At 26.9% G+C, this 13074-nt stretch overlaps 2 protein-coding genes across 2 annotated transcripts; both read right to left on the reverse strand.

Annotated features, from left to right (window-relative positions):
- Positions 1 to 203: 203 nt before the first annotated feature.
- Positions 204 to 845, reverse strand: LOC110603283 (LOB domain-containing protein 7). The gene has a single exon (XM_021740981.1). The coding sequence runs from the start codon at positions 843 to 845 to the stop codon at positions 204 to 206; it is 642 nt and encodes a 213-aa protein (XP_021596673.1).
- Positions 846 to 2512: 1667 nt separating this feature from the next.
- LOC110604075 (acyl-lipid (9-3)-desaturase) lies at positions 2513 to 4539 on the reverse strand. The gene is made up of 2 exons (XM_021742151.2): positions 2702 to 4539; positions 2513 to 2666 (listed from the first exon to the last, which is right to left on the reverse strand). Exon 1 carries the CDS (start codon positions 4294 to 4296, stop codon positions 2953 to 2955), a length of 1344 nt encoding a protein of 447 aa, XP_021597843.1. The 5' UTR covers positions 4297 to 4539; the 3' UTR covers positions 2513 to 2666; positions 2702 to 2952.
- Positions 4540 to 13074: the final 8535 nt, after the last annotated feature.

A 13074-nucleotide genomic window follows, 5' to 3' on the forward strand; every position in this document is an offset into this window, starting at 1 on the left:
CTTGATGATTTACTCGATTAAATTTAAAATTAAATTAAATTAAAAAAATAAAAAATTATATTTTATTTAAAATATAAAATTAAATTATTAATATAATTATATTGAATCAAATAAGTTCGATTCAATTTACATATTTCCTTTAATATAAAACTATACTGCTAAATTAACTGCTAACGGAGAGTAAAACCAAACCTGCATTGAGTTTAATTCTTTAAGAGTCCAACTGTGTTATCTCTCTCATGGAACTCACCAAGAAATGGTTTAACATCTTGGCTTGCATCCACTGCAACAGCCTCATTACCAGATGATGATGGTTGGCTACCATGTCCACTCAAACCAGATAATGATAACTTCTCCATGTCAATATTGGCAACAGCATCATCAATCTGGTAACTCCTCTTCTGAACAATACTTGGTGTTGGATATCCACTAGACTCAAGTGTGGTAGCGTCATATATATCAATTGGGGAGACCTGCAAATCATCATTCAAAGGGAGTCGCTGATGGAATTCAATCTGCTGGCGAACAAGACTAAGCTGGAGCTGATAAAATTCAATTTGATTTTTCAATTGAGAGATAATTCGGGAACATCCGCCAACAGGGTCTCTAGCACGAGCATTAGCTTGATAGATCATAGACTTAATGGCATTCTTCTTCTCCTCGGAAGTGCGTAGCTTGTTGAGAGTTTTCAAGATTTTGCTTACACCAAACAGTTTGTGGGCATTGAGAAAATCAGAGGAATGATTGGAAGGAAAATAGGGGGCGAGAGGACAATCAGCTGCACATTTTTTGCGGAGGTATTTACATGCAGCGCAAGCTTGAGATCCTGTAGAAGCAGTGATCATGATACAGTGTATGGAGAGAAACCAGCAAATCCAGAGACATGGGAAGAGAAAAAACAGCAGCAGAGTTACCTGATTATGGTGAATAATTGCATGCTTAGATTACAATTGAGCAATCTGATCTGCTTCTGTTTTTAAAATTAAAAAAAAAATTATGAAATACATGATAATTAAGTCTAAAAATCAATCCATTAAAAAAAAAAAAACCAACCCCAAGCACTTAAATTCTCTAATCTTTTATTTTTTAAAAGAAAAAATATTCTGAAATATAAAAAAATTTGCATGTAATTTAATTTAATCAAATCAATAAACACATTTAAATTTAAATAATCGTTCGAATTTAAAAAAATTTAAACAAACCAAATTTAAAACTGTCCAACTCAACTAAATTCGTTTACTTCTCTTTTTGCAAATCTTTTAACTCTCTCCCATAATCATTTTTTTAATTTTTTTATCATTATTTTATTAAAATTTTAATTTATTTTATAAACATAAATATTAAAATTTTAGTAAAATATACCTGTATATTGTTAATGTTATATTTGAAATTTTTTAATAATTATTTTTAATAAATAGATTTATATTTTATATTGATAAAAATAAAATAAAAAAATAAAATAAAAATCTCTGCGGAAGAAAACTTTTCACCCAGGAGAAGTCTCTGCCCTGACCTTGTCTCCATGGGTGAGTATGGGGGCCAATACCTGTCTTCGTCCCATCCCACTGTAATTCATACTCAAAAACCAAAGAATCATTTAATTAGACGGATTGTACGGTAAATCTCCATTTAAAATAAAAATAAATAATTTATTTTTTTATTTAAAATAAAATAATTTAATTTTTATCTTAAAGAAATTATTTTAAAATAAATAAAAATCATATTGTATGGTAAATTGTTGAGTGGAAAATTCTTTTAGCAAGGGGACTAATTTTAAATTTTTCCAAATTCATCTCATCTGTATAATATGAAGAAACTGGTGTCAGAAGGCGAACTGGAGCGTGGAAGTTTCCTTTTATATATTTTGAGGATGAGTAGCTTTCCTTCAAAAACTGTCAACAAAAGCCCACAACTCACCTTCACAAATGGGCTCCGCTGTGCAATTACAATTTACACAACTTTGACAAGGACATTACGCTTTATTCCAAAATAATCCATCAATAAAACCATGGAATGATTCCAACAGACATCTCATAGCCTTTCAAACACAGCTGTGTCCAATGGAAACTAGTGGCAGTTGGTCCCAACTCAATCCTTCCAAGTGGAAACTACCCATCACATAAATTTTGTCTTTGGGTTGGGTAACTTATCATCTATAGAACAAAACAAGTGATTCTAACATGCCATCCTTCCATATGTCTGAAAAGTCCCACTTCTAAAGACTACATCAATTTTCAAGAGTAATAGATCAACTAATTATTAGGTTAACTTATTTGTAATAATCAGAACAAGCCCAAGTAAGTCCAATCTCACTTCATGGGCTGGTGTCTTTCAAGTCATTCATCCACTTCTGATGCTGAATTTGAGTGAAAAAGTTGACTGAAAATATGCTTTTCAAGAGTCTAAAGCATTAGCTGCTGAAGGGATATGCAGGCTAGTAACCTAAATACATCAATTATATGTTGATTGAAAGGAAAAATTCAATTGCATATGAAATCAGGAATTGAGAAGCTAAGGAAATTTCAAAAGATCTTCAAAGTTGAAATTAACTCTGGCAATGGACCAATTACTTTACATTTGATTTGTGATAAAAATCAAATGCAAAACAAATTTACAAAAGAAATCCAAAGGATACTCGAAAGCAAGAAGTACAATACTACTACACATTTCGCTAAATCCCTTTTGCTGCATTGTTGAGCAGAAACAAGAGAAGAAAGAACTACGGCAGCCAGCCTGTGGGCAATCGGCAGAAATGATCTTTACAATACTCCGAAAACTACATTAACCAACTTATGAATATAAAGCTCATATAAGAGACAATTGAAGCGTCCAAGAAGTGACAGATAATTACTCTCCCACTGATATTAAAAATGCCTGAAACACAGCAGGATGTTGAATAGGCACAAACAATTGAGGCCCTGCAACCTCGGAAAGCTTCAGAGGATCCCCATCTCATCCATGAGTATTAACAGCTTCCCAAACTAAATTCTTTGGAACCGGATTTGCAAAATCTCTAGCCTGCAAGGCTGCAGCTCTAAGAGTCCTAATTGTCATTACATTAGCATTCCAAAACGATGCACTATGGTAAGGCAAATTATGCTTCTTGCATAGCTCCCTAACAAAAGGTGAGACTTTTCTAAGATGGCAGCGAGGCAATCGAGGAAACAGGTGGTGCTCAATCTGGAACTGCAATCCACCATGAAACCAATCCATCCAGGAAGAGCAATTTATATTGAGTGTGCCCTTTGTTTGCTTCTCAAACCAATCATTTCCGTTAGGAGAACCAACATAAACATTGGATGAGAAATGATTCAGACAGAACTGAACATGTTGAATGCCAGTAACAGTGAAACTGGCAAGAACAAACATCACTCTCTCTCCCCAATTGGGTAAGCAAGAAAGGAGTAAAGGATACCAAATCCAAAACACAAGTACTCCCACAATCTCTTGAACCCTATTGGGTACCTTTCTCTTAGATAACAAGAGCAAGATAGACTGTGCAAACAAATTAATCCTGGCAACACACATAACAGGATAAAAAGTCCAATGCTGATAACTGACCAAGAACCTAGTAACAGAATCGAAATTCATCTTCCTTTCATAAAAATAAGAGGTCAGTGAACTGAAAAATTTCGAAGATACCGCGAAGAAAGGCATGTGCTGCAGATCTGGATCGAAATCAAGACTATTACAAGCAATGTGATGGGCATTGTGGTTCCTCTTCCACCAGCCAATACTAATTCCTGCAACGCAATTGCCAGTGATAATCTGCACTGCGCGATTGAATCCACGGCTTGTCATGATCTGATAATGCCCAGAATCATGTCCAAGCCACCCGCTCTGTATCCACAAACACCCGGTGAAAGCAGCACAGAGCAGATGTACCCATGTGCTATTCGAGCAAAAAATCCCATAAAAAATCAAAACTAGCAACATTGCCATGAAGCATAGAGAAATAAATGTAATATGCCCTTTCTTTTCAAAAAGACCCATTTTTGAGAACTCAGCAACCAATTTTCTATAGTCTTTTGAAACCTCAGAGACAGAGTAGTCTTCAAGATAATACCCAGTAAAGAACTTGTCGAGATATTTCCAAACGGTACCAGGATGGTAAGCAACGAAGGCGTCTGTAGCATCTTGGCCAGCAAGTTGAAGCAACGGAAGGTCACCTCCAGGGTGAACCTTGGACCAATCGGTGACATTATAGACCTTCCCCTGTATCGAGATCCATAGATCCTCAGGCCTATTATGCTTCTGAAGCTCTGCTTGTGAAACGTACTTCTTTGGCTCCGCCATGGCAGAACGAATAAACTAAAAAGATAGGAAATGTATATATATAAAGGAGATAGCTTCCCCTCTGTTCCTTTCACAAGTCAGAAAGGATTGGAGATTTTATGAGGAAGAGTGGGTAATTGGCTACAGCATGAGAAAGATTATAAATCTGTGTCTGTGTACAGTTTCTTGTTGTGAGGAAGAAGAAGCTCCACATGATTTGTTTAAACAGCAAAGCCAACCAATCAAACAAGAGAAAGTGATGTAACAGATAGAGGGATTTTAAGACGATGGTGAAGATATAATAGGCAATTTCCTTCTCCTTCCCAAAAAAAATAAAATAAAATAAATAATAATAGCAGGTGTAAATTACCTTCATTGCTGATTAAGCTTATAATGATTTGTTTCCTTTTTTTTATTAAATTGATTCTTTCTAAGAATTTAAAATTAATTTGAATTTTTTTAAAATAAAACATTATCTTCTAATATATAAATCTTTTTTAAAAGTTTTCTTTTCAGTGTTTTATAGATTTTTTTAAGTTGCAGTTTAGGTTTATTTTATATTTATTAAAATTAAATAATATATTTATTTATTTATTAATCTCTCCTGCTCCAATACTATATATATATTTTTTATTTTCTTAAAAGAATATATATATTTTTTATTTATTTCCTTGAAGGCTAAGTCTTATGTCAGATATAATAGGGTGTGCGTTTCAGCCATTCGAATTTATGAAATTTAGTTATCTTCAAGGCTAAGTTTTATGTAACATATAATAGGGTGTGCATTTCACGATAACTAAATTTTGTAAATTTTTATTTTGAATAATTATTATTTGATATTAATTATAAAATAAAATTTTAATTTAATTAATTAATTTAAATATTTTTATTTAAATCATTTATAAAATTTATATAAATTTAAAGTTCATAACCTTTTTGTACTTATAAAATTTGATGTTAATCTCTGTGAGATGATGATAAATTTTGATTTTTAGAAGGATTTAATATAAATAATTTTTTAATGAGAAAAAAATGAATTCAATATAATTAAAATATTTAATTAATATATACATGGATCATATAATTTATAAAATCAATAATATATATATTTTATTAATAGTGATATAAAATGTCACACCCATTCTCTAATTTATAGAGATAGACATGACCAGAAAAACTGACAGAACTTCTCCTGAAATTTATACATATAAACACAGAAAAACTGACAGAACTTCTCCTGAAATTTATACATATAAACACATATAACCTGCTATAATTTCAAATTATAAAGTATATAGGTGAGGATTGATAGCTGGACTAGTCAATCCATAATATATTTACAATAAACAAAATATATTATCATTAATTTAAATATTAGAATCAAGATGATGGTTTAAAAGGTAATTTAATAAATATTTAAATTTTCTTATAAGATTATAGTTAAGATTTAAAAAATATTTCAGAGACTAAATAAAGGACTTATTCCTTGATAGAAAAATAATTTTTATAGCAATAGTGATAAATAAAAATCTAAAATAATGTAATAATTTTTCATAAATATAAAAAATTATCTGAACAAATAAATTCAAATAAAGTAATAATTTTAAAACTGTTAAATAATCAAAATGTTAAAGATTATATTAATGGTAATGACAATAATTAAAATTTTAAAAATAAAAATATTGTTAGATCTTCCTATATGAGGCAAGTAGTTCAAATCACATATTAATGGATGATCATGAAAAATTTATCTTTTTGAAAAAAAAATATAAATAAAGTTGAAAAAAAAGGTAGTTGCATGAATATATTTAAGAAATTTTATTTTTTCTATTTATTTGTTAATTTGTCATAAATAAAGTTAGATTATATTTTTTTAGACCATCTTTTTTTTGTTAGTTCTATTGTGTGTAAAGTGATTTTTTTATTTTTTTAATTTAATTAGTTATTGAAAATTAATTATATTATATATGATAATTTTATATAAAATTATATAAAAAAATAAATGTACAATAAAGTAAAAAAAATCTGCAAAAACACATTTAATGAAAAATTAATCACTAAGATGTATTTAAGAATTGATTTTTAATGTGGTTGAAACGAATTTATACTGTTATTGCTCAATTTATAAGAAAAATAAAATAATTAATATTTATTCCATGTTAAAATTAGAGGACAAAAAAAAAGAGTGAGTGTAATAAATTTTATAAATTATTTTAAATTTAATATTAGTTGTGTAAAAATGTGTAATTTGATATTTGTATTTTACCGGGTTTTATATTGTAAAAATATGAAATTAATTATTAAATTTCTTAAAAATTCGACTAATATCATCTAATAAATAAGAGATTTTGCGATTATAAAGGTAATGAAATCTGTTGAATTGGGTTCTCTAAAAATAAATTTTCATGAAATCTCATCTTATTGTTGACAGGGCAATGTTAATAAAAAAAATGAAATTTAGAGCATCCGATCTTATTTTTCATGGAAGAATATTATTTAATTAATTTTTTTATGATGTGACCATATTTTCCAGCTCATAGCTAAATTTACCAAGTAAACTATGGATTCTTTTTATTTTCTTTTTAATATTTATATTTAAGAACGTCATCAAATTAATGTAGATATGCAAAAATTAAATCTTATTTTCAAGTAATTTTAATGTTTCTTTTTTCATACTAATAATGCTTTAAAAAAATGATTATTTTTCAATTTTCAACAAAATTATTTTAATTAATAAATTTTTTTCATCATTATCAATTAAATTAAAATTTGCCAATATAATTTATAGTATAAATAAATAAATAAATTTTGTTGCGTGACTATAAATATTTTATAATAAAATTACAATTATTGTTAAAAATTAATTATTAGTAATAATAAATATTAGTGAAAAATAATTTTTTATTGATATTTACAATTTCTTTATTGTTATATTTTTTTTATATATTACTAATTAAAATTATTTATATTAATTTTTATAGAAATAAAATTAATATCATTGTACAATTTTTGCAGCTAATTTTAATATTTATGAATTCTCAATCTCAAGCTTTATAATTTTGAATGGCAGTTTTCAATATAAATAGAATGTTTGGTCTTAGAATCAACTACCAAGTTGGAAGATAAGCAGCTGTATGGTAGTTGGATGCACATTATTGCAAAAGCATCTCTGTCTGTTTTTTTTTTAATTAAAAAAAATATATATAAAATTACAAAACGGTTCGGAGTGAATATTCATTGGGTTTAATTTTAAATCGAACTGAACTAAATAAATCAAAAATTAAATTTTTAATATTTATAAAAATTGAATTGAATCGATTTTAATCATAAATTAAATTGAATCGAACCAATTTAATTTGATTCAATTTAGTTCGATTTGATCGATTTAAATTTTTAATAAATTTTTTATTTTTTATACTTTACCTTTAGTATTTTAAAATTTAATTGTGATATTTTAACTTTAATATGATCTAATCTCTTAATATTATTGAAAATAATATATTATTATTATCGGTTCGATTTAATTTTTTCAATTTTTTTATCAAAATCGAACCGAATTCAAATATTCAAAATTTTTAAAATAAAAAATCAAATCGAACTAAAATAAATAAAAAATCTAACTAAAATTTTAAATTAATTCAATTTGATCAGTTCTTTTAATTTGAACAAAATACCGTTCAGTATTAACTTTAAAAAAATAAATCAAAAATAAAAATTATTTATTTTTATGGTATAATTAACTTTTATTAAAAATTAAATTTGAGAAGTCTTAACTCTAAAAATGTTTTCAATTATTAAAATAAAAAATGCAAATTGTTGATGATTGTTATAGAATATACCCTTTTCAAGTGGATATGCTTGGGTAGCTTAATTTAGCATGTAAAGAGCAAAATATTTGGTAATGATATTATTGTTATTTGTCCTTGTATACAAAACTTATGAAATAAGAAATCTCTTTGCTAAGAAATGATTTTGAAAAGAACATAAAGGGTAAGAGAAAGATCCTCTCACTTTTCTTGCCATACCCATGTTAATGCTGTTCCACAAATTCAACCATGTTTGCAAGGAAATATTTTATTCACGAAAAGACAAAATAATTTTTTATAATTTTTTTTAAATTAAATTTTTTTTTTCCCACCTACACATTTAAAACTCTGAAAACTTTTTGCTTTTTTTCTTTGAAGTTGATATTATTTTTAATTAGAAGTATTTTTTATTTTAAAATGTGAATTGAAAATTAGAGTATAAAATCTTTTAAATTTATTTAGATACACTTATTATCAGATTAAATTTTTGAATATTTTTAATTAAAGGATATAATTATTATTTTTATTGCTTTTATATATTTTTATCTTATTTAAATCTCCTTGATATTTTATTTATGGACCATTATTATTCACATATAAATCATAAAAATGTAGAATATAAATTTATTTTAATTTTAAACCCATAAAATATAAAAAATTTTAGATTTTTATTATTGGTATAAATTAATAATTTTTAAATTAAATGGTTTTATTACAAAACAGTTATTAAAAGTGAAGGCTATCTAAATAGTTGCCTTAAAAATAGAAAGGGGAGTAGAATTTTATATTTTAATTTATAATAAAAGAAATTTATATTAACATACCGTTAATAAAATAAGTTTTTTTCTCTAATACCATTAAATATTATTAAAAATTATATTTTAATTTTTATATTTTTAAATTTAATTTTTTAAATTTTGTTTGATTAATAATCTCTTAATTTAAATTTTTTATTTTTTAATTAGAATTTATCCTTAATATTTTTATTAATTGATCTTTAAATAGTGTTATAATTAATAAATCCTATAGTTACAAATTAATTCCTCTATTTATTTAATTTTAATATTTTATATATAAAAACTAATAAAATAAAAACTAATTTAAAAATCAGATATCTCCCTTTATTCTAATTAAATAAAAAAAATAAATCATTGAGAAGGTGGAAAGGTACAGATAGGGGTCACGTGCCGTATCGGCGACCGGAAAATGTTTTGAAGGGGATGAAGGTGCCGCAGCGGCGCAGCCGGTGCTCTACCAAAGGAAGCTCCTAACTCCGCCACTGGAAGGAGATATACCTAATTTATGAGATTATATCCTTTCACTTCCAAAGTTGGTTCTTCTTTATTGGCCTTTTGACTGGTTTTCTAGTATGCTTCCTTGCTGTAATATATGAAATTTGGACAGTAGCTTAATCAGTGGTTGGACAAGTTGGTTATTCATTTTTCTGACCAATTGCTTAATCAATTAAGGTTGTCTAATTACTTTGATGCGACTAAAAATTAACTATAAGTTAATAAATATTATATTAACTTATAACAATAACTGCAATCAAAGGTAATTAATAATTCAATGATAATACTCATTTGATTGTTTGCTGAAAAAACAAAATAATCATGGAATGTTTGTTGCCTCTTTTGCTAAGCTTTCCTCTTGTTGCTGCAATCTCTAACTTTTCATACTCTTTTCTCCTTGCTTTTTGTTTTCTATCTCTTTTTTTTAAATTGGGTATTAGGAGTTGGGATATAATCTTAGGAAGCTTTTGGCCATAATTCATGACCATTGATAAGGTGAATAACATGACTGTAAACCCTAATGTAAGTTCTTATAGTATAACATTCATTGACATTTTCTGTGTTATGAGTTAGGGAACATATTTGCAATGACCAAGACAAGTCTCTAGTTTAATGAAATAAAAAAAAACATTTGTTATAATGATGTTAAATTTACATAAAATTAAATAAAACAGAATTTAAAATAACTTATCTTTGCTCATATGACATGAAGGACTGTTGTACATTTAAAGATCTTCCTTCAATTGCTCAAAATCTACTGTCAGTTGTCTTTGTTTTCTATCAATACCACAACATAAGCAATGGGAAATATACAATTATTTGGATAATGGCCACTGCTGAAAGAAGTTGTCTCTCATAAATGCCTGTCAACCAACAGCAATTCAAACATACAAAAGGCCTACAACCATCCTTAAAAGCTTCCTTCAAAGCACTTAAGCATATATACATCCCTTGGAATTTACTATTGCCTTCTTTAAAAATAACAGAGCTACCAGGATTGATTCTCAACAGTTCCAATTTATAATCATGCAACATCCTATATTGGTCAGACTCATCACCATTTAAAGCCTTTAATGCCAACTCCCTTTTCCTCCAAGCTTTGAAAAAACTAATGGTGCATCCAAAATCTGACTTCACTCTTGCAATTACCCCATTTATGCTCCAATTTGGATTAGCTCTAAATGTCTTTATGTAATGAGAAGTCAACCACTTGGCTGTTAAATACCAATTTGAAAAAACTTTTCCTCAATTATGCTCAAAATGAATTGTTTTCATTTGAGTAGATAAATTTTAAATATTGGATCAGCCATGTCTCTATTAAAATCAAATTCAAGAAATCTCAAATTTCCTTCACCATCACAATCACTTGCCTCCACCTCATTGAAATATCTAAGCCACCTGACCTATCCTCTGTTGGCTACCCTAAAGGCCTACCACCTTGATTTGGCCACTCATTTTGACCATCACTCTGATTCACCCTTTCATCTCTTTCATTAACATCATGTATCTCATTGAATACATCTTGAACATCAAGATCACCATCCTCCATATCATAATCTTTGTCTACTACATCTTCTTCATCAACCCCTTCTGTGTGTACACTGGGAAATGTTTCATGTGAATTTTCATGCATCCTATTTTCCTCAACAACTCTTGTTTGATCATTAAAAGTTTGACTATTTCTCTTCAATTACTACACTCTTTCTTCTATTTTCAATTTGATTTAACTCATTTCTCAACTTTTTCACTACCCCATGAATAGTTAGATATTCTACACTGCTCCTGCATATTAGCACATTAGCATCACATCATTGTCACTACTTAATATCTTCAGTCCATCCCTCTAATCTTGCCCTGGCATCCTCCAATAATACCTTTGCAGTATGACAATACACTTTCCACACTTTCCCATCATCATAACTTCATTCATTTTATCTTTGGACAATATGTCTTTTCCAAATAATACAGTGATATGGTACAAAACAATGTCTTCACTATCAAGTAATATGGCATAAAATATAAAAAAATCAAAAGAAAACAAATCACTTTATTGCTTACAACTCCAGTGTTTTTTCGTAAAAAAATAAGAAAAAAAAAAAAGAAAGTTTGTTTGTACTCGTAATCGAGAGAGGAAATCAAATGAGAGGAAAAAAGATGAAAGAGAATAGTCTATGAGCGGGATGAAGATTTGAAAAGAGAGGATAATATAATTTCACGTGGACATTCCATGTCAGCAATTAAACAGAGAAATGAATGGAAAATATTGTTGATAAGTTTTACGATATATAAATCGAATTTGAAAATTAAAAAAAAAAAATGAGTGGTCGAAATAAAAGTGACTAAAAATAATGGACTTTCCGTGAAAATTACCCCTAAACTAACCCCAATAAGATGATGATAGGCTAAGCAAAGTGAAAAAATCCGTAAAGAAAATTATAATGACGTCATTGTGTTTTTTAAAATTAATTGCTTAATTTATATTTCAAAATTACTTAATTAAAATATTTATATATTTTTAAATTAATCTCCTTAATTTTTTCAAATAAAAACTTTAACTAATTTATTTAAATTTGACCAAATTAAAAATGAAATTCTATGGTTGTATAAAAATTTATATGAATTTCCTTTTAAATAAAATCAATTATTTCATTTTTATTTTTTAATAATAACAAACTCGATCATTTCAAACAAAGCTTTTAGATCTCAGATGAGTATTTTAAAACTTTTTGTTACACGTGTCTCGCAAATGCCACGGTTTCGTGGACTTCTCGTGTGCTGGTGGGTGACCTGCGACTTCCAAATACAATCTCGTGTTCTTTTAATAAATGCGCTGCCATTTTTCGTTTTGATTTGTTTTTTGTCAAATCCTATTGAAAAAATTCTTATATAACACTGTTATAAATATATATTCAATCAATAAAAAATAATAGTATATTAATTAAAATTACAATAAATTTTATATTTAAATTTAAATTAACAACACTCTAAATATATAAGGATATGTAAAAAATAATTACTCCACGCTTTATCTTTTTCTTTTTAAAAAAAATTATTTAAATTAGATTTACATGAACATATCATTGGAAATGTGTAATGAAAATCATATAAAATTTTATATATTTATTTTATAGATTATATATATTAATTTATATAAAAATTCTTTTTGTTTTTTATAAATGGATTCTATTCGGTTAGTATAGGACTAATTAGATTTTGCTAATAAAACAATAAATATAAAAGAATTTCTTAAAAATGAGAGGTTAAAAATTAAAAATTTTGAAATTTTAATTAAAAATATTTTTAAATAAGTAAAGAAAGATTATTTATAATTTAAAAAATTATAATATAAAAAATTATAAAAAAATTTAAAAATAATCAAAATATAAAATTGAGTGAAATTTCCATTCCAAATTTTATGAAAGGTGTATAGTTATTATCACATTTTAAAAAATTGTAAGTTTTGAATTTTTTTTTTTAAAAAGTTATCGTGAATTTTTATCTGATGTCAATAATAAAAAATTAAATTTGATCTAAATCTATCGTAACGTATAAGACTGATTGTTCCGTATCACCAATTTTCTATTCTTTAAGGTAATCAATCACATCCTTTAGTTTTTTTTTTTTTAAGTTTTCTTTAAAAAGAAAATTCCAACTTCTTTTTGATAATTTTGTATTTGTACGGAATATTGAAATTTGGGCAT

The sequence above is a fragment of the Manihot esculenta genome, chromosome 16, assembly GCF_001659605.2.
Source record: "Manihot esculenta cultivar AM560-2 chromosome 16, M.esculenta_v8, whole genome shotgun sequence".
Lineage (NCBI taxonomy): Eukaryota > Viridiplantae > Streptophyta > Magnoliopsida > Malpighiales > Euphorbiaceae > Manihot > Manihot esculenta.

Coding starts and splice junctions, on each gene's coding strand:
- LOC110603283 (XM_021740981.1), bottom strand. CDS start 845: ATGATCACTGCTTCTACAGGATCTCAAGCTTGCGCTGCATGTAAATAC.
- LOC110604075 (XM_021742151.2), bottom strand. CDS start 4,296: ATGGCGGAGCCAAAGAAGTACGTTTCACAAGCAGAGCTTCAGAAGCAT.